This window comes from Sus scrofa, chromosome 4 (assembly GCF_000003025.6).
Source record: "Sus scrofa isolate TJ Tabasco breed Duroc chromosome 4, Sscrofa11.1, whole genome shotgun sequence".
Lineage (NCBI taxonomy): Eukaryota > Metazoa > Chordata > Mammalia > Artiodactyla > Suidae > Sus > Sus scrofa.
This window is the reverse complement of record NC_010446.5, coordinates 107,844,513-107,864,582: the sequence shown is the minus strand read 5'-3', so window position 1 is coordinate 107,864,582 and position 20,070 is coordinate 107,844,513. Positions and strand designations below refer to the sequence as shown.

Below are 20,070 nucleotides of genomic sequence, written 5' to 3'. Positions count from 1 at the left end.
TGCTACATTATGCTAGATGAAAGGCCACATATTGCATGATTCGAAATCCACAGAGACAGAAAGTAAATTACAGTTATCAGGGACTAGGGGAGGGATGAACAGAGTGTGACTGTTAACAGGGTACAGGGTTTCTTTTGGGGGAAATACAAATGTTCTAGGAAGTTCTTCTGTGGTGCAGTGGGTTAAGAATCTGACTCTGGTGGCTTGGGTCACCACAGAGGTGTGAATTGGATCCCTGGCCTGGGACAGTGGGTTAAAAGGATCCAGCATTGCCACAGCTACAGCGAAGGTTGAAGCTATGGCTCAGATTCAGTCCCTGACCCAGGAACTTCCATATGCCATGGGTGTAGCCATTAAAAAAAAAAAGTTCTAGAATTAGATAATGGTGCTGACTGCACAACCTTGTGAATATAATAAAACCCACTGAATTATATACTTTAAAAGGGTGAATTATATGGTATGTGAATCATCTCAATTTAAAAAAAGAATACCTTCTATAAAATTCCTTGATGGTTGGATAATAAAAAGTATGAGACATAAAAATGAAACAGAATACTATGGAATATTTAAAAGGTATGAAGTATTTTCCACTATAAAATTCTATTTAAAAAAATCTAGGAGTTCCCGTCGTGGCTCAGTGGTTAACAAATCCGACTAGGAACCATGAGGTTGCGGGTTCGGCCCCTGCCCTTGCTCAGTGGGTTAATGATCCGGCGTTGCCGTGAGCTGTGGTGTAGGTTGCAGACGCGGCTCGGATCCTGCGTTGCTGTAGCTCTGGCGTAGGCCGGTGGCTATAGCTCCGACTGGACCCCTAGCCTGGGAATCTCCATATGCCGCGGGAGTGGCCCAAGAAATAGCAAAAAGACCAAAAAAAAAAAAAAAAAATCTAAAGTATAGTTGATTTACAATGTTATGCCAATTTCTGCTACACAGCAAAGTAACTCAGTTACACACATATACACATTCTTCTTTTTCTATCATAAAATTTTAAAACCTATAATTTCTATACTAGCTAAAAGATGTACTATCTTTTTCTTGTTTGGTGACTAAAACAAAATGTTTATTGAACCAAAGCCATACCTAGGTAATGGAGAATAAGTCAAAAATCATTAAAATATGCTGTTCTAATTTTTTCCTATTACTATCATAGTTACTGCATATTGAAATTTATTTGGTAGATTACCAAAAAATCTGTATAAGAGTTCCCTGGTGGCCTAGCTGCCATGACAGGTAGTACTGTGGTGCAGGTTTGATACCTGGCCTGAGAACTTCTGCATGCCATAGGCGTGACAAAAAATAAACAAAAAAACCCCAATCTGTATAAGCAATCAATACTGATGAAATACCTAAAGCAAATTCATAGCCTGAGGAGATTTATGTGATCTTTTCCTATTGCATTTCTAACAGCTTCCAGCTTTAACAAACTGCACAGCTCTAGACCTACAGCCATTTCTGTTGTAGTTATGTGGAAAGTTGTCAAAATAGTTCCTGCTAAAATAGCTTTATTCTTTGTTATTTTACTGGTAAGATTCATACAACATTTGAAAATCTACATAATATATATATTTAAATTTCACTGTTCATTAGGTTAAATAAGTTATCACGACCTACTACTGAAGTTTGAGGAAGAAAACCCATAAAGCCCTTTATATTTGCTAGCTCCAGCTGAAAGAAACAGGAATAGAGACTGTAACAGAGAGAGAGACAGAGAGAATATCTGTACATACTTCATCGCTTATAAAACCCTAGCAAAAGCAGACAGCCGTAAATTCCAGAGCTCTCCCAGTTCATATAACACTAATGTGATTTAAGTGGGAAATTATCCAAACTGTTGGAACATAAAATTTCCCCCAAAACCTTAATTAATTATTGTGTTTGATAACACACAGGTTAAATTAAACTGCCCATCCACAAACAATAATGTATAGTTACAGCACAATTCTACTTAGCTAGATACTTTGATAGAGTTGAACTGTCAACTGGCTTTGACATTTAGTTGAGGGGAAAATATGTAAATTTTCATCTATGAATAAAAATGATTTTTTTTATGACCACACCCACAGTATACAAAAGTTCCAGTCAGAGCTGCAGCTGCTGGCCCACGCCACAGCCACAGCAATGAAGGATCTGAGCCGAGTCTGTAACCTACACTACAGCTCATGGGAAAGCCAGATCCTTAACCCAAGTGAGGCCAGGGATCGAACCTGCATCCTCATGGATACTAGTCAGATTTGTTTCTGCTGTGCCACAAAAGGAACTCCCTAAAAATGATTTTTAAAATGTTGCAGTATATACACACTTATTTAAAATATTTATATTTTATTAAATAATATATTTTAGTTTTCTTGAGGTATACTTTATATATCACAGATTCACCACTGTAAATATATAGTGCAACGATTTTCAGTAAATTTATACAATTGTACAATCATCATCATAAGAAGTTCCCTCATTCCTATTTGCAGTCAATTCCCATTCCTATCCCCAGTCCTGGAGACCACTGATTTGCCTTTTGTGTCTATGGTTTTACCTATTCCAGAAATTTCTTTTTTTTTTTTTTTTTTTGGTCTTTTTGCCTTTTCTAGGGCCACTTCCTGGGGCATATGGAGGTTCCCAGGCTAGGGGTCTAATCGGAGCTAAAGCCACCGGCCTACGCCAGAGCCACAGCCGCATATCCAATCATTAATATATATTACATATCCAATCATTTTTTTTAATTTTAATTTTTCAATTTTTCAATTTTTTTTTCTTTTTAGGGGTGCATGTGCGGCATATGGAAGTTTCCAGGCTAGGGGTCAAATTGGCGCAGCCACTGGCCTACCCCCACAGCCCCAGCAACGTTGGATCCGAGCCACGTCTGTGACCTACACCACAGCTCACAGCAACGTTGGATCCTTAACCCACTGAGCAAAGCCAGGGATCGAACCCACATCCTTATGCATACTGGTTGGGTTTGTTTTCTGCTGAGCCAACGGAAACTCCCAACAATTTAATTTTATAATTTGGGCAATGCCTGGTATTTCCACTACCGTCTCCTCACCCAGGTACCTGGAGTAATAGTTGTGAAAAACAATACACAATGCCTACCATCAGTAATTCTTAGTGCTGAGAATATACTTTACTTGAGAGAGCTTTAAAGCAGAAAAGAACTATAGAGAGCAGATAGCCCATATTTTGTTATTTTGAGTGGGAATTAAATAATATTTTTAGACATCTTAATGGTGTATTTATTTTGAACAGTTCTGACTAATAATTTCTGCTCATCTCCTCACACAAGGAACAGATTTCTATCCCATCCTGGAATAATAATGATAACAAACACCTCTGTAAAGCTTACTACGTGTCAGGTACCCTTCTAAGCACTTTAAAGATATGAACCCATTTAATCTTATTAACACATCTAAGAGGTAGGTATCGCCAGTTTACACATGAACAAACTCAAGTTAAAAGAAGTAGTTTAAGGTAATACAAATAGGAAGTAGTGGAGTCAAACTTCAAATCTAGGCAGTTTAGTTGCAGAATCCATTCTGTTAAGCACTCTGCAGCATGAGACAGCAGGGCATTTCATATGAACGTATTTTCAGATCTCTGCTTCTAGTAATGGAAGACTGGGTAATTTGGATCACCCCTCCCAGAAAACTAGAAAAGCCTTCGATTTAAAAAAATTGCATCAAATACATCAGAGAATTACAAAGGGTAAAGAATTACCAGGTCAAGTCCAAAGAAGGCAGACATCAGAGAAGTAAACCACCCTTGGGGCTTCTTTTACTATAAGGACGTTTGCCAATTCTGGAAAAGATGGCTAGGAAGCTGTTCAGCCACTTTGCTTAGTTTCATAAGGCTAAAAGAACATAAGCCAAAGTTCAAGGCCTGTCAAGAATGAGAGCCCTGGCAAAACGCTCAGGATTGGATTGGGAACCTGAAGTTCTGCATCTTAAGAATAAGAATGAACCAGAAATAAACTAAAGCTTTCATGGCCTGCAGTCCAACTTCAAGTCACCTGGGTAGACCAGAAAATATCAATCACTGAAAGTGAATTAAGGGGATCCTGTCCTGTGAGTGCTTCTTCTAGGAATCTAAGGACAAAGAAACTCCTCTCTAAAGGAAGATAAAATTATCTGAAGTTTCAGGCTATTTCTACAATTTTTCAAATAAAATGTCAGGCACATGGGCAAAGAAAAATCAGGCATAAAATAAGACAATATGAACATGATACAATGGAAAAAAAAGACAATTAAACAAAAGAACTTACAAAATAGAAACAGACTCAAAGATTTTGAAACCAAATTTATGGCTACCAAAGGGGGAGCATTGGCGGGGGTGGGGAATGGATAAATTAGGGGGTTGGGATTGACATATACATACTACTACATACTGAATAGAGAGGTAACAAGGACCTTCTGTATAACACAGGGTAATCTACTCAATACAGTGTAATAACCTATATGGGAAAAGAATCTGAAAAAAAATGGATACATGTTTGTGTATAACTGATTTACTTAGCTGTATACCTAAAACTAACACAACTTTGTGTTATACTTTATACTCCAATAAAATTTATAAAAAAAGATACTATAACTCCAGTGGATAATTTTGAGGGTATAAATATTCACTGTATTATGTTTATATTTTAAAGAATATAACTTATTTTTTTATAAAGAGGAGTTCCTGCTGTAGTGCAGTGGGTTAAGAATCTGACTGCAGTGGCTCGGGTCACCGTGCAGGTGCAGGTTCTATCCCTGGCCAGGCACAGTGGGTTAAGGATTTGGCTTTGCCACAGCTGCTGCACAGCTCAGATTCAATCCCTGGCTTAGGAACCTCCATAGACTGCGAGTGTGGCCATTAAAAAAAAAAAAAAAAAAAGTCATGTGTTTGCCTTCCCAATAGAATGTGAGCTCCAAGAAGACAGGAACTATACTTAATTCATGTTTACCTGGAATTCATCTAGGATACAGTGGGTGTTCAATAAATACTTAAATGAATGAATATGTGAGTGAATGAAGAGATGAATGTAGAAAAGAATGATTAAACGAAACACTAAAGAGCTTGAAAAAAAATAGATACACAGAAGTTCTAGATATTGGGATAATCAGAGAAAGACTTTAAGATAACAAATTCATACTATTTTCAAAAGACCACATTTAAATTTTTTTTTCTTTTTAGGGCTGCATCTGCGGCATATGGAAGTTCACAGGCTAGGGGTTGAATCAGAGATGCAGCTGCAAGCCTATGTCACAGCCACAGAAACATCAGATCTGAGCCGTATCTGTGATCTCACTAAGCTGGGCCAAGGATTAAACCCACATCTTCATGAATACTAGTCAAATTCATTACCACTAAGCCACAATGGGAACTCCACTATATTTAAATTTTTGGTAGAGAATTTGATACTATAAATAATGTCGGAGATGTGAAAAATATTCAGAAATTCAAGAACTGAAAAATGTTTTAAAGGGGTGAAATCACAGAGAGTACGTTCTCTGTCCAAAACGCAATTATGCCAGAAATCATTGACAAAAGAATAACATCAGAGTTCCTGTAGTGGCGCAATGGGATCAGCAGCGTCTCTTGAGTACTGGGACACAGGTTCAATCCCTGGCCTGGCATAGTGGGTTAAGGATCTAGTGTTGCTGCAGGTGTGCAATAGGTTGCAACTGAGGTTCAGATCTGATCCCTGGCCTGGGAAATCCATATGCTGCAGGGAAACCAAAAAGAAAAAAGAAAAAAAAAAAAAGATAAACTTCATATGTTTGGAAGTTGAGAAATACACCTCCAGGAGTTCCTGTCATGGCTCAGCAGAAACGAATCTGACTATTATCCATGAGGAAGCAGTTTTGATCCCTGGCCTCATTCAGTGGGTTAAGGATCTGGAGTTGCCATGAGCTGCAGTATAGGCCACAGATGCAACTCAGATCTGGCATTGCTATTGCTGTGGCAAACGCCAGTGGCTATAGCTCCATTCAGCCCTAGCCTGGGAACCTCCATATGCCTTGGGTGTGGCCCTAAAAAAGAAAAAAAAAAAAAAAAAGAAAGACAGAAAGAAAGAAATCTCTAAATGGAATAAATATACCTCTAAATTAAAGAGTAAGTTATAATAGAAATTAGAAAATATTTTGAACTAAATTATATTTAAAAATATAGCATGCAGTATAATATAGAATGCAGTTAAAATGGTATTTAGAGAGAGATTTATAGATGTAAATGAATATATTAGAAGAGTGAAAATTAATGAGTTAAGTACTTTTATAAGAACATAAAAGAAATTGCCACTAAGATCAGGAACAAGACAAGGATGTCCACTCTCGCCACTACTATTCAACATAGTTTTGGAAGTCCCAGTCACAGCAATCAGAGAAGAAAAAGAAATAAAAAGAATCCAAATTGGAAAGGAAGTGAAACTACCAATGTTTGCAGATGCCACAATACTATACTAGAAAATCCTAAAGACGCTACCAGAAAACTGTTAGAGCTCAACAGTGAATATGGTAAAGCTGCAGGACACAAAATTAATACACAGAAATTCACTGCATTTCTACATGAAAGAAATCAAAAAGAGAAATTCGGGAAACAATCTCATTTACCATCACATCAAAAAGAATAAAATACCTAGAAATAAACATACCTAAAGAGACCAAAGACCTGTATTCTGAAAAATTTTAAGATGCTACTGAAAGAAATCAAAGATGACACAAACATATGGAAAGACATACCCTGCTCTTGGATTGGAAGAATCAAAACTGTCAAAATGACTGAACTACCCAAGGTCATCTACAGATTCAATGCAATCCCTATCAGATTACCAAGGGCATTTTTCACAGAACCAGAACAAAATTTTTTTAAATTTTTTATTGTTGCTTTATTTATTTATTTATTTATTTATTTATGCTTTTTAGGGCCACACCTACAGCATATGGAGGTTCCCAAGCTAGGGGTCGAATCAGAGCTACAGCTGCCAGCCTTTGCCACAGCCAGAGCAATGCAGGATTGGAGCTGTGTCCGCAACCTATACTACAGCTCACAGCAACACCAGATCCTTAACCCACTGAGCAAGGCCAGGGATCAAACCACAACCTCATGGTTCCTAGTTGGATTCATTTCCACTGTGCCACAATGGGAACTCCTAGAACAAAATATTTTAAAGTTTGTTTGGAAGCACAAAAGATCCAGAATAGCCAAAGCCATCCTGAGAAAGAAAAATGGAGCTGGAAGAATCAGGCTCCCTGACTTCAGACTATACTACAAAGCAACCATCATCAAAACAGTATGGTCCTGGCACAAAAACAGAAATATATACTAGTGGAACAGGATAGAAAGCCCAGAATTAAACCCACACACCTACAGTCAACTAATCTATGACAAAGGAGGCATGAAAATGGAGAAAAGAGAGCCCCTTCAATAAGGGGTGCTGGGAAAACTGAACATACATGTTAAAGAATGAAATTAGAACACTCCCTAACACCATAAACAAAAATAAACTCAAAATGGATTAAAGACCTAAAAATATGACCAGATACTATAAAACTCTAAGAGGAAAGCATGGGCCAAACACTCTCTGATATAAACCACAGCAATATCTTCTCAGATCTACCTCTTGACTAATGACGATAAAAACAAAAATAAACAAATGGGACTTAATTAAACTTAAAAGTTTTTGTAAAGCCAAGAAAACCCTAAACAAAACAAAAAGACAATCCACAGAATGGGAGAGAATATTTGCAAATGAAGAAACTGACAAGGGATTAATCTCCAAAATATATAAACACCTCCTGCAGCTCAATACCAAAAAAAAAAAAAAAAAACCCCATCAAAAAATGGGCAGAAGATCTAAACAGACAATTCTCCAAAGAAGACATATGGGGAGTTCCCGTCGTGGCGCAGCGGTTAACGAATCCGACTAGGAACCATGAAGTTGCGGGTTCGATCCCTGCCCCTGCTCAGTGGGTTAATGATCTGGTGTTGCCGTGAGCTGTGGTGTAGGTTGCAGACGTGGCTCGGATCCCGCGTTGCTGTGGCTCTGGCGTAGGCTGGCGGCTACAGCTCCGATTAGACCCCCAGCCTGGGAACCTCCATATGCCACGGGAGTGGCCCAAAAAAATAGCAAAAAGACAAAAAAAATCATTTTGTTAAATAAATGTACTATGGAGACACATACCAAAAAAAAAAAAAAAAAGTATTTAATAAAAAAAAACAAAAAACAAAAACAAAACAAAGAAGACATATGGATGGCCAAAAAACATATGAAAAGATGTTCAACATCACTAATTATTAGAGAAAAGCAAATCAAAACTACTATGAGGTACCACTGTATACCAGCCAGAATGGCCATCATCAAAAAGTCTACAAACAATAAATGCTGGAGAGGGTATGGAGAAGAGGGAACCCTCTTACACTGTTGGTAGGAATGTAAATTGGTGCAACTACTATGGAAAACAGTATGGAGGTTCCTCAAAAAACTAAAAATAGAACTACCATTGATCCAGCAACCCAACTCCTGGGCATCTATCCAGAGAAAATGATGCCTTGAAAAGATACATGTACCCCAATGTTTGCTGCAGCACTATATACAACAGCCAAGACATGGAGGGAACCTAAATGTCCATCAACAGTGGAGTGGATAAAGAAGATGTGGTACATATACACAATGGAGTATTACTCAGCCATAAAAAGGAAAGACATAATGGGATTTGCAGCATCATGGATGGACTTAGAAATTATCATGCTAAATGAAGTTAGTCAGACAGTGAGATACCAACATCATATGTTATCTCTTAAATGTTGAATCTAAAAAGAGGATACAATGAACTTATTTGCAGAACAGAAACTGACTCACAGACTCTGAAAAACTTATGGTTACCAAAGGAGAGAGGTTATGCGTGGAGGGATGGGCTGGGATTTTAGGATGGAAATGTTGTAAAATTGGGTTGTGATAATGGTTGTACAACTATAAATATAATAAAAGAGGGCCAAAGAAAGGTGAAAGAAGGTCATAAAGAGCAGAAATGAATGAGCCAGAAAACAAATAGCAGAGATCATCAAAGTCAGGTCTTGGTTCTTTGCAAAGAACAAACTGATAAGCTCCTAGGAAATCCAATACAGGGAGGAGAAAAAAGGTAGTCAGTGTTATAAATTAAAAAGTGAACATTACAACTGATCCTGCATATATTAACAAGGTAATAAAAAGATTTTTTTAAATCTTTACATCAATAAATTTGATTTTTTTTTCTTTTTTCTTTTTTTGTCTTTTTGCCATTTCTTGGGCCAATTCCGTGGCATACGGAGGTTCCCAGGCTAGGGGTCCAATCTGAGCTGTAGCCGCCGGCCTACACCAGAGCCACAGCAACGTGGGATCCGAGCTGTGTCTGCGACCTACACCACAGCTCACGGCAACACCGGATCGTTAACCCACTGAACAAGGCCAGGGATCGAACCCGCAACCTCATGGTTCCTAGTCGGATTCTTTAACCACTGAGCTGCAATGGGAACTCCAAAAAATTTGAAATTTTTGATGAAATAAATTGTATCCTAGAAAAATAACCACTTATCAAAACTATGGTAAAAAGAAACAAAAAATGTGAATAATTATGGAATGGTTAAAGAATTTTAATTTGTAATTAAACTATTAATCTAAAGAAATAAAATTTGGAATGAAACTCCTCACAAAGAAAAGTATTAGATAGCTTTGTCAGGAAATTCTACCAATCATTGAAGGCAGAAATAATTCTAATTTTTATACAAATTATTCCTAAGAATGATAAAAGAGGGACCACTCTTTGTTTTACAAAGCCAGCAATTAAAGGAAAAGTATAGACCAAAAATATAAGAAAAGAATGAAATGAACATAATTAATGCCACAATGGTGGTTACCTTCAGGCAGGAGACAAAAACTTGTAATTGGGAAAGATAAGGTGGGTTTCTGGGGACTGACAATGTTGTTTCTTGACCTCACTGGTAGTTTCTACTCATCTTCTTTACAACAAATTATTAAGATCCACATTTCTGTTTTTTACACTTTGCTATATATATATCACAATTCATATTAAAATTTTTACATAAATTTACAGCACCAGTTTCACTTAATGAGAGAATGCCATTTATCTGCTGACTTTCACTCTCTTTTTTTTTTTCTGCTTTTTTTTTAGGGCTACGCCTGGAGCATATGGAGGTTCCCAGCCGAGGGGTCTAATTGGAGCTACAGCTGTCAGCCTACACCACAGCCACAGCAACTTGGGATCCGAACTGCATCTGTGACCTACACCACAGCTCATGGAAATGCCGGATCCTTAACCCACAGAGCGATGCCAGGGATCAAACCGGCAACCCCACGGTTCCTAGTCAGATTTGTTTCTGCTACGCTATGACAGGAACTCCCTGACTCTCATTCTTACATTATAATATTCTTATACTTACTCTAACAGATTTAGGACTTGCATTTCTTAGAGATTATCTTTTAGAGATTAACCTTTAATGTTTACTAGTTTCCAAATTTCACTAACACATTATACTGGAATCAAAATATATAATCACATTTTGTAATAAAGGCATATTCTTAAATATTCTATACTTCCTAACTTGGGCATTGTTTTTAAAACCCAAAATTTAATCTTGGATGATAACAAAGATTAACCAATAATCCATATGTCTGCAAGGTATAACATAAAGACAAATGAGATGAGTACAGTTTCATTTGGGACTAAATAAACATCAACTCAGCAGTTTTTCTGAGAGCTTCCACATCTGTTTCCTATCATTGATTATTTTAATCTATTTGTCTTCAGTCTTTGTCTACCCAGCCCTCATTCAAAACCCAGGCATCTGTCTAGTTGTAAAAAGCTTTTACAGCAACAGAAAATTTGATTTAATGATATAAAATATGAATGATCTTTTATTAGGACCAAGCCTAATATTAGTAATATTAGAATATTACTTCATCTCTATAGCTATATAATAGGACCAGCTAGATGAACAAAACTTCAAGTTTTATTTTGACAGCAATTATAAAGCCTATAGTGAAATACTGCTCTTATTCACCTTTCTAAATGCCTTTCTAATATCCCCTTTAAGGCAAATACTAAGTATCAAAATATAGCAGACCTAAACAATTATGCCTTAAATTATGGAGGCCCAAACTTTACTATTTGGGTTATCAATTTGATTATCTTAAATAAAAGTAGTATTTCCATCATAAAATTTCTTACTTTTGGAACATGAGGATTAAATTCCACAGCTCTATGAATTGCTTCCACAGCATTAATTTCTGCTGTGCTTAACCCTCTTCTGGAGGCTGTTTCTGGAGAAAATCTGTAAGAACACCACAAAATGAGGAAATAAATATTTAAATAAACAAACAAATAAATTTAGATCATAATCTGGCCCCCTGAATCAGAGGTTTCTGATGAAGGCCAAAGTTAAAGCCAAATAGTTACTAAATATGAAAGTAAAGTCTTTGGTTCAATATATAAAGGAAGGCAGCATAAGAAACAGAAATCTTCAATTAAGGTGAAGAAAGCCTTCAGGAGAAGTCCACTGAACACACATTTTGGGCAAAGTAGTAAAATAAGAAATGCTACACAGGGACATCTAAAGAATCTCATGAAATAGAAGTACATTCTCATCAAAAATTAAAAAAAAATTTTTTTTTTTTTGCCACAGCATGTAGTAGCACATGATAGCTCAGTTCCCAGATCAGGAATTGAACCCAGGCCGCAGTGGCAAAAGCACCAAGTCCTAGCCACTAGATCCATCAGGGAACTTCCTCTTATCAAATTTTCATTAAGAGGAAACAGACTGAATATTCTATTTTAATTCATATCAAGGCATCTTAATCTAAGGTGAAAGAAGATGGTCACCATTTGATTGGTTTCTGAATATCTTACCTGTGGAATAAAGAGAAATTCATGGCAGCCAGAAATACAAGGAAATCAGAATAACTCAGAATTGTAATCTCAGGACAGATAACATGAAAAATATTTCCCTACTATACACTTTTTTACCATCACAGTCACTATGCACTGTATGTACCTTCCATCCAGCATTGCTTTGGACATGTAACTCACATAATCCTCACACAAACACTCTACAGTATTTTATGCTCATTTTACAGATGAGGAAGAAACTCAAACTGATTAACTTGACCTAAGTTCCACAGCTGGTATACTGCAGACTGAATTTGAATCCACGTTTACTTAGCTCTAAAAATCTTGCTCTTTCTACTACACATAGTAAGAAGTTTCAAAGTCCTGTAAAATCAAGGATTATTCAGCAGGAAGTAGGTCCCCCCAAAATAAAAAGCATTGATTAAAGTCAGTAAATGAAAAATATAATACTGAGTTTAGCAGTCTTTCTAAACTATTGTAGTTTTCATAATTACTTACTTATCTGAAACAGTCCTTGTCTTCAATAGTGCTGCTGTATAACAGATGGCTGCTGACTTTGGAAGGCTTATATCTGTAATAATAATGCTCAACTTAGGTAAGAATCACAAAAATATCTTTTTTTTTTTTTTTTGGCTTTTTGCCTTTTCTAGGGCTGCTCCCACGGCACATGGAGGTTCTCAGGTTAAGGGTCGAATCGGAGCTGTAGCCGCTGGCCTACACCAGAGCCACAGCAATGTGGGATCCGAGCCGAGTCTGTGACCTACACCTCAGCTCATGGCAACACAGGATCGTTAACCCACTGAGCAAGGCCAGGGATCAAACCAGCAACCTCATGGTTCCTAGTCGGATTCGTTAACCACTGAGCCACAATGGGAACTCCCACAAAAATATCATTATTTTTTTTTTCTTTTTAGGGCTGCACACATGGCATATGGAAGTTCCTAGACTAGGGGTTGATTTGGAGCTACAGCTGCCAGCTTATGCCACAGCCACAGCAATGCAAGATCCGAGTTATGTCTGCAACCTACATCACACCTCATGGTAACACAGGATCTTTAACCCACTGAGTGAGGCCAGGGATCAAACCCAAATTCTCAGGGATCCTGGCTGGGTTTGTTAACCACTGAGCTATAATGGAAACTCTAGGACAAAGTTGCTTTTTTTTTTTTTGGTCTTTTTAGGGCCGCACCTGCAGCATATGGAGGTTCCCAAGCTAGGGGTCTAATCGGAGCTGTAGCTGCCGGCTTACACCACAGCCACAGCAACACTGGATCCGAGCCACATCTGTGACCTGCACCACAGCTCACGGCAACGCTGGATCCTTAACCCACTGAGCGAGGCCAGGGATTGAACCTGCAACCTCATGATTCCTAGTCGGATTTGTTAACCACTGAGCCACGATGGGAACTCCCAAGACAATTTTTAATAAGAATAATTCATAGTGCAAATTCAACAGATATAACATAGTAGTAAAAGCACATGGACATGTAATGAGAAGACCTGATTTGAATCTTGATTCTACTTTTTTTTTTTTGGCTGCACCTGCAGCATGTGGAAGTTCCCAGGCAACAGATCAAAACCAAACCACAGCAGTGACAATGCTGAACCCTTAACTGCTAGGCCTCCAGGGAACTCCCAAGCAGCAACTTCTTTAATCTCAGTTTTCTCTTCTCAAAATAGAGAAATAGTACTCTTCTAGGAGAGAGTAAATTAAAGCATGTTGATAGCCCTCACACATGATGGTAAAAGTACTTAACAAATGTTTATAATAATACTATACTAGGAAAAGGCATAGTATAGTTATAACTATGTAAAAACTCTACCTATTCACAAAGAAAAACTAAGATTAAAAAAAGAATTAACAGTAGTAAAATTCGGGTTATATAGCCACTTTTCTTCTTCCTATGTTTTTTGCATTTTCTACATTAAGTGACGGATTTTTTAAATAAAAGAAATGGAGGTATTTCCTGGTGGCCTAGCAGTTAAAGGATCTGGTATTGTCACCTGGGTGGCTCGGGTTTGATCTCTGGCCTGGAAACTTCTGCATGCTGTGGGCAAGCCCAAAAAGAAAAGAAAAGAAATTGTGAACTAAAATGAAATTAATTATATAAATTCTTTCTTAAAGAATGCCCCAGATAAGAGTTCCCATTATGGCTCAGCCTGACACAGTCTCCATGAGGATACAGGTTTGATGCCTGGCCTTGCTCAGTGGGTTAAGGATCCGGCATTGCCTCAAACTGCAGCACAGCTTGCAGATGCAGCTTGGATCTGGTGTTGCCATGGCTATGGCACAGGCCTTCGGCTGTGGCTCCACTTCAACTCCTAACCCAGGAATGTCTATGGGCTGTAGGTGTGACCATTTAAAACAAACAAACAAACAAAGAATGCCCAAAATAATGTTATCAGAAGAGTAAGATTACAAAACTCTCTGTATTCCAGAGTTAGACCGGCAAATGGAGAACTAAAGAAGTAAACTTGCTTTTAACTTTTACATGATTCTAAAAGGGTAAAAACTCAGGACTCATAAAAGTAACTGAAAACATAGAAGCATATATAGGTTGTTAGTTTTGTTTTAGTTTTAATGATAAGTCATATCTGATTTTTCATATTTGGTCCCTAGGCTTGTTCATCCCAAGTGTCATTAGCAGGCTGTGCCTCTGATAAGTAACATATGGAAAAAATTTCTCACAAATTTCTCCATGAGCCTTACTATTCTAAAGCACTTCTTAAGGATTCCAGATGTTTAAAAGAAATAAACTTCTCTTTCCAAGTGTAACACATTGCAAACTTTCCCAGTTATGGGGGTTCCCAAGCTAATGAGTAGGGGCTTACAACAGGACAGTATGAATAAATGACTTACTGTGTTCTGCTATAGTAAAAGATATGACCAGAAATATTATGTTAGGAAGTTTTCAGCTTCTGATCAAATGCTGAAGTCTCACTCAGAATGAAGAGGCAATGTTTCTTAAAAATTCTCCCAACTCTTTTTGTGGTAAACTAGCACTGTTACAGAATAATAAAAAGAGCCAACATATATTGACTTCTTACTGTTGGAAGACTTAGTAAACACATGAAATACCTAAATTTAAGTTCAGGCTTGCCACTTAACTGGCTAGGAAATCTTACCCAATTATTTAACCTTCTTCAACTCCAGTTTCCTTGTTTACGAACTGGAGATAGTAAAAATATTTGTCCTACTAATCTCACAGGACTGTTATAAGAATCAGATGAGATAATAAATTACATTTTATAACTAAAAAGCATGTAAAATGTTACTCTGAATTACTCTTATGTATACTGTTAAGCAACTTCTGTTAGCTTTCCCTGACACTCCAAAACAAATGAGATAGCTAGTACCCCATACTTCTTCAGTTACCTCACCTAACATACTATGCTTCAATATGACTACTGTTCACTTGCCTGTATGTTCCACTAAACTGTAAACCCTATGAGGGCTAAGTCCATGTCTTCTTATTCACTGTTGTATTCCAAATGCCTCAATCACATCATGCTCCATAAACAAATGAATAACTCTTTTTTTTTTCCCCTTCCTTGGCCACCCTGCAGCATATGGAGCTCCTGAGCCAAGCAGCTGCAGCAAGGTCAGATCCTTAACCCATTATGCTGGGCCAAGGATCAAACCCATGTCCTAGTGCTCCAGTGACACCACCAATCCCATTGCACCACAGCAGGAACTCCTAAATGAATAAATCTTGACAGAAGTTAAGTTCCTCCTTGCAGTCTTTTGCTATCAAAAGTATGGTAAAGGAGTTCCCATCATAGCTCAATGGAAATGAATCTGACTAGTATCCATGAGGACGCAGGTTCGATCTCTGGCCTTGCTCAGTGGGTTAAGGATCTGGCGTTGCCGTGAGCCGCAATTTGGACAGCAGGTGCAGCTTGGATCAGGCGTTGCTGTGGCTGTGGTGTAGGCCAGTGGCTACTGCTCTGATTCGACCCCTAGCTTAGGAACCTCCACGTGCCCCAGGTGTGGCCCTAAAAAGACAAAAAAAAAAAAAAAAAATTACTGGTAAAAGAGCAACCTGAAACCACAGATCCTAAATAGTGACTGGTAAGAATGAAAAGAGAAAATCACAGAAATATCAGAGTAGGATCATATTTATGATTACTTGATTGAAATAAAAAATACTTTAACCATGCTATCAACTAAGAGAATTATTGCTCACCGTCATATTTTGCTAGGACTGCTTGAACATCTGCATAGGCCTGTAATTCTAAAAGTGACTCTAGGAGATTTTCATGGATGTTCAACATGGTAAGAGGAGGAAATTCTTTCATCAACTGCATATTAAAAGGAAAAAGAGATTAAAATTATAGCAAAGGAACTCAACAGAGCTGAATTAGATTCATTGAAGCAGAAATTCTTTTGTTTCTTAATAAAACTTGAAACTCAACCTCTAAGAAATCTATGTTATAAAAATGATCAATTAAAAAACAGTGATTCTGCATTAACTTAACTGGCAACTTAAAACAGATTTTCAGTTTTTGAAGGAATAAAAATAAGGTCAAGTCATCAAACTTACATCTCTCATTATTTTTACTGCTTCTCTTATTCTTCCTAATTTTCTTGCACACATTGCTAGTCTTCTTTTAATATATACTAGTACGTTGGTATCTCTCCCTATTCAAAAAAACAACAAATGACACAACTATCACTTTTATGTTATGGCCTGTTATTTCATTAACATATTATCCATTAATTTTATCTGCTTATTCTGAAAGGTTTAATTAAAATCAAATTGTGTCAGAATGGAAGAATATTAATAATTGCTGGATCTGGGTGATGAACACTGAGGGTCCATTATACTGCTCTCTCTAGTTTTACAGATGTTTGAAGTTTTTAATCAAAGGCTTAAGTATATAAATATATACTGAATTACTTTTGTGTCTAATTTTTTCTTTAGCCATGCCTGTGGCATGCAGAAGTTCCCAGGCCAGGGAATGAATCCATGCCACAGCAGTGACAATTTCAGATCCTTAATCCACTGAGCCACCAGGGAACTCCTTACATTGAATTACTTTTGCCTCTACCATTAAGTCTTCTGAGTACAGTATATATAATTTGGGTATACTCGACAAGTGCATTTTAATATTAAAATAAAAGATATACATTAACAGGAAGAAATAACATTCTATTGTTACATAAATAGTCTATTAATATTCTCTATTATTTTTACTGACAAAAATATTAAAACAAAATTTTTATGGCTAGTGTATTTTTGCTCAATAGCAAGTAAGTAACAAACTACAAACCACTTCTAGAAAGGGCTAACAAATATTTCTGTAACTATCTCATAACTATATTAGAGATTATGCAAAGACAAATGGCATGATATTTTTACAGATATAGTTTCATTAATTCCATACTGAAAAATTATGTACTCCCACAGTTGTGTGTTATAACAACATACACTAATGAAACATACTATATACATCGATATTTAGATGGAAAACACTATCCAAATTTTAATTTCCACAAACAAATGATTTAGAACTTAGCTGCTAGCAGATAATGCATTACATAAACGTATTTCAATTTATTGACCATTATTTGCCAAAATCATGAAACTAAAACCCTCTGGCTACACAAAATGGCAGGAAGCAGCAGGACTGCAAATTCCAATATCTTTGGTAAATGTATCAATCATAACTGGTAAAGTATGCCTAAAAGTGGAAAGAAAGGACCTCAGTTGCTATGGCCTATATAATCTCAAACACATCACAGAGAAAAATCAACCAAAGAAAGAGTCAATACCAAGTATGAGGCTAGGTTTTGGGCTAAAGGGGCTACTCTCTGGCACTACATTAAGATATATGCAGTTGGAAGAGAGAATCAAATGGTATACCTCCACTACTGTCTGGGGGTAAAGGTGAGGATAAAAGTAATAGCTGCTTATCATTACTAGAAGACTCTCCTGAATCTTCAGAATTTTTGAGTTGTGTTTATCAATGACCAGCAAGCACAACTCTCGCATGAAATAAATACCGTTAAATTTCAGAGCAGCACATTTCTCAGTAACCAGAGCAGATCTGTTCCCTTCTCTAGCTCATACACATTTCTGTCTTACTGATTTGAATAGACTTATCTCTTATGAAAAGTAGCTGACCTCTAAGTATTAAGTTTTTTTTAATTTTTGCCATTTTGTGTTTTAAACATAAAAGAGGCGGTTACAGGAGCTAAAAGACAGGTTCAAATTCGCTTACTCAGTTGAGCTTCATGCTGAGGACTTTGGTGCTGGCACTGCTGTGACTGCCTATAAATTGTTTCTCCTGCCTTGAGTGCTTGTTTAAATAACTTTTCAGCATCTACAATAGTTGTTGCTTCTTCCTCAGCCAGTAGAACATATGCCGTGGCACAGCTATAATGAAAGCAAATAAGGCAATTTTAAGAAAAATGGTAAAGCAAGTATTTTCTTCTGGGTATGTCTTTTTGTTCTATGTCACATTTCCCTATCTTCATCTATACTTTCCATCTCTTGAAGAAGAAAACTTCATTCAATCTTTTAATTTATTAGGAGTATATTGGTATATTCTTTACATATGTTTCTACAACTTTTCCATTTTCTTATCCTTTTCTGTCTTTTTTTACTTCTGTATCCATTGTTTGACCCTTTATTCTGTATTTTCCATTTGTGGAAGAGGGGAGAAAAGAAAATATACAAGAAGTTATCTGTACAGATGTGATAAGTTCATTTGAGTAATAAAAAAAAAAGTTGTTATCTGAAAAGTAGTTCAAGGAACTAAATGGTTCTAATGGTCATGCTCGTCTTAGTCCCTATATACTTTGTAATATCCATCTAATGGGGACAAACATGGAAGAGCATGATGGTTGAAAATAAAGTCCCATAGCCAACTAGGCACCTTTAACATTTGACTCAGAAATGTATCATTCTATGACTAAACCTTTTTCCCAACCCTGAGTATTGCCTTGCATGCTGCCCCATCTTCTCTTGGACTTAAACACAATTGTACTGCAGGAAAACCTCTCTGGGTCTGAATTCTAGCTTTTTCCTCCTACACTCCTACTCTCACTCACATCCATGCTTAGTTCAAGTTTCTTTTCTTAACCTCACTAAAACAAAGAAATTTCTCTTTCTATCTTTTAAAGTCAAAAGCTAGCTAATATGACAAACTAACTTAGGTTTAGGCAAAAAGAGAAAAAAAATCTCCTTTCCATTTCTAGAAATAACAAGTACATCTCTTCTGGAGGGATGTTCTAGTTCTGATTATCTAAGTCCGTATTATATAGTATTGCAGTTATTGGCCACATGTAGTTAGTTATAGAGCACTTGAAATGTGTCTCATCTGAATTGAGATGTATAAAATGCATACCAGCAAGCATACGGTCAGTGTAAAATGCACACTAGATTTTCAAGACTTAGAAGAATGTATAATACTTCGTTAATAGTTTTTTAAAATATTGATTACTCTGTTAAAATAATACTTAAAAATTTTTGAATATAGCTAAATAAAACATGTCACTTAAATTAATTTCACCTTTTTCTTTTTGCTTTTTAAATATGGCTATCAGAAAATTTAAAGTTACATATATAGTTTGCACTATATTTCTACTGAATAATGTTTAAGGCAAGAGGAGATAAAGTATTGGTAAAAGTACAAGGCCAGGCATGAAACAAGCGATAGCAAGGTAGCAATCAAACAACTGAGGTCAAGAAGGGTCTTTCAGATACAAAAAAGAGATTATTTCCCCTTAAAAATCTCTTGTTACTTGTTCAAAAGCACTTTAAATGAAGATGTTAATACAGGATTAATTTTACAAATACTTGATGAATTTTACTACTGGGAAAGTTTTTTGGTTTTTTTTGTTTGTTTGTTTTGTTTTTGTCTTTTTGCCATTTTCTTGGGCCACTCTTGTGGCATATGAAGGTTCCCAGGCTAGGGGTCGAATCAGAACTGTAGTCCCCAGTCTACGCCAGAGCCACAGCAATGCGGGATCCGAGCCGAGTCTGCAACCTACACCACAGCTCATGTCAACGCCGGATCCTTAACCCACTGAGCAAGGCCAGGGATCGCACCCGCAACCTCATGGTTCCTAGTTGGATTTGTTAACCACTGTGCCACGACGGGAACTCCAGGGGAGGTTTTTTTTAATTGAGGTCAAATACATATAACAGAATTAATCATTTTAAAGAATATAATTCAGGGACTTTTAATA

General features: G+C 36.9%; 1 protein-coding gene across 14 annotated transcripts in view; it reads right to left on the bottom strand.

The window, feature by feature from the left end:
- The window catches only part of ST7L (suppression of tumorigenicity 7 like), a 183,412-nt gene that overhangs the window by 140,439 nt on the left and 22,903 nt on the right, over nt 1–20,070 (bottom strand). For all 14 annotated transcript variants that reach the window (XM_021090755.1, XM_021090753.1, XM_021090751.1 and 11 more), the window contains 5 exons: nt 18,099–18,253; nt 16,418–16,515; nt 16,061–16,175; nt 12,372–12,444; nt 11,196–11,298 (listed from right to left, as the gene is read on the bottom strand). In XM_021090755.1, coding sequence (XP_020946414.1) covers nt 11,196–11,298; nt 12,372–12,444; nt 16,061–16,175; nt 16,418–16,515; nt 18,099–18,253 — 544 coding nt within the window. The remainder of the gene's footprint in view (nt 1–11,195; nt 11,299–12,371; nt 12,445–16,060; nt 16,176–16,417; nt 16,516–18,098; nt 18,254–20,070) is intronic.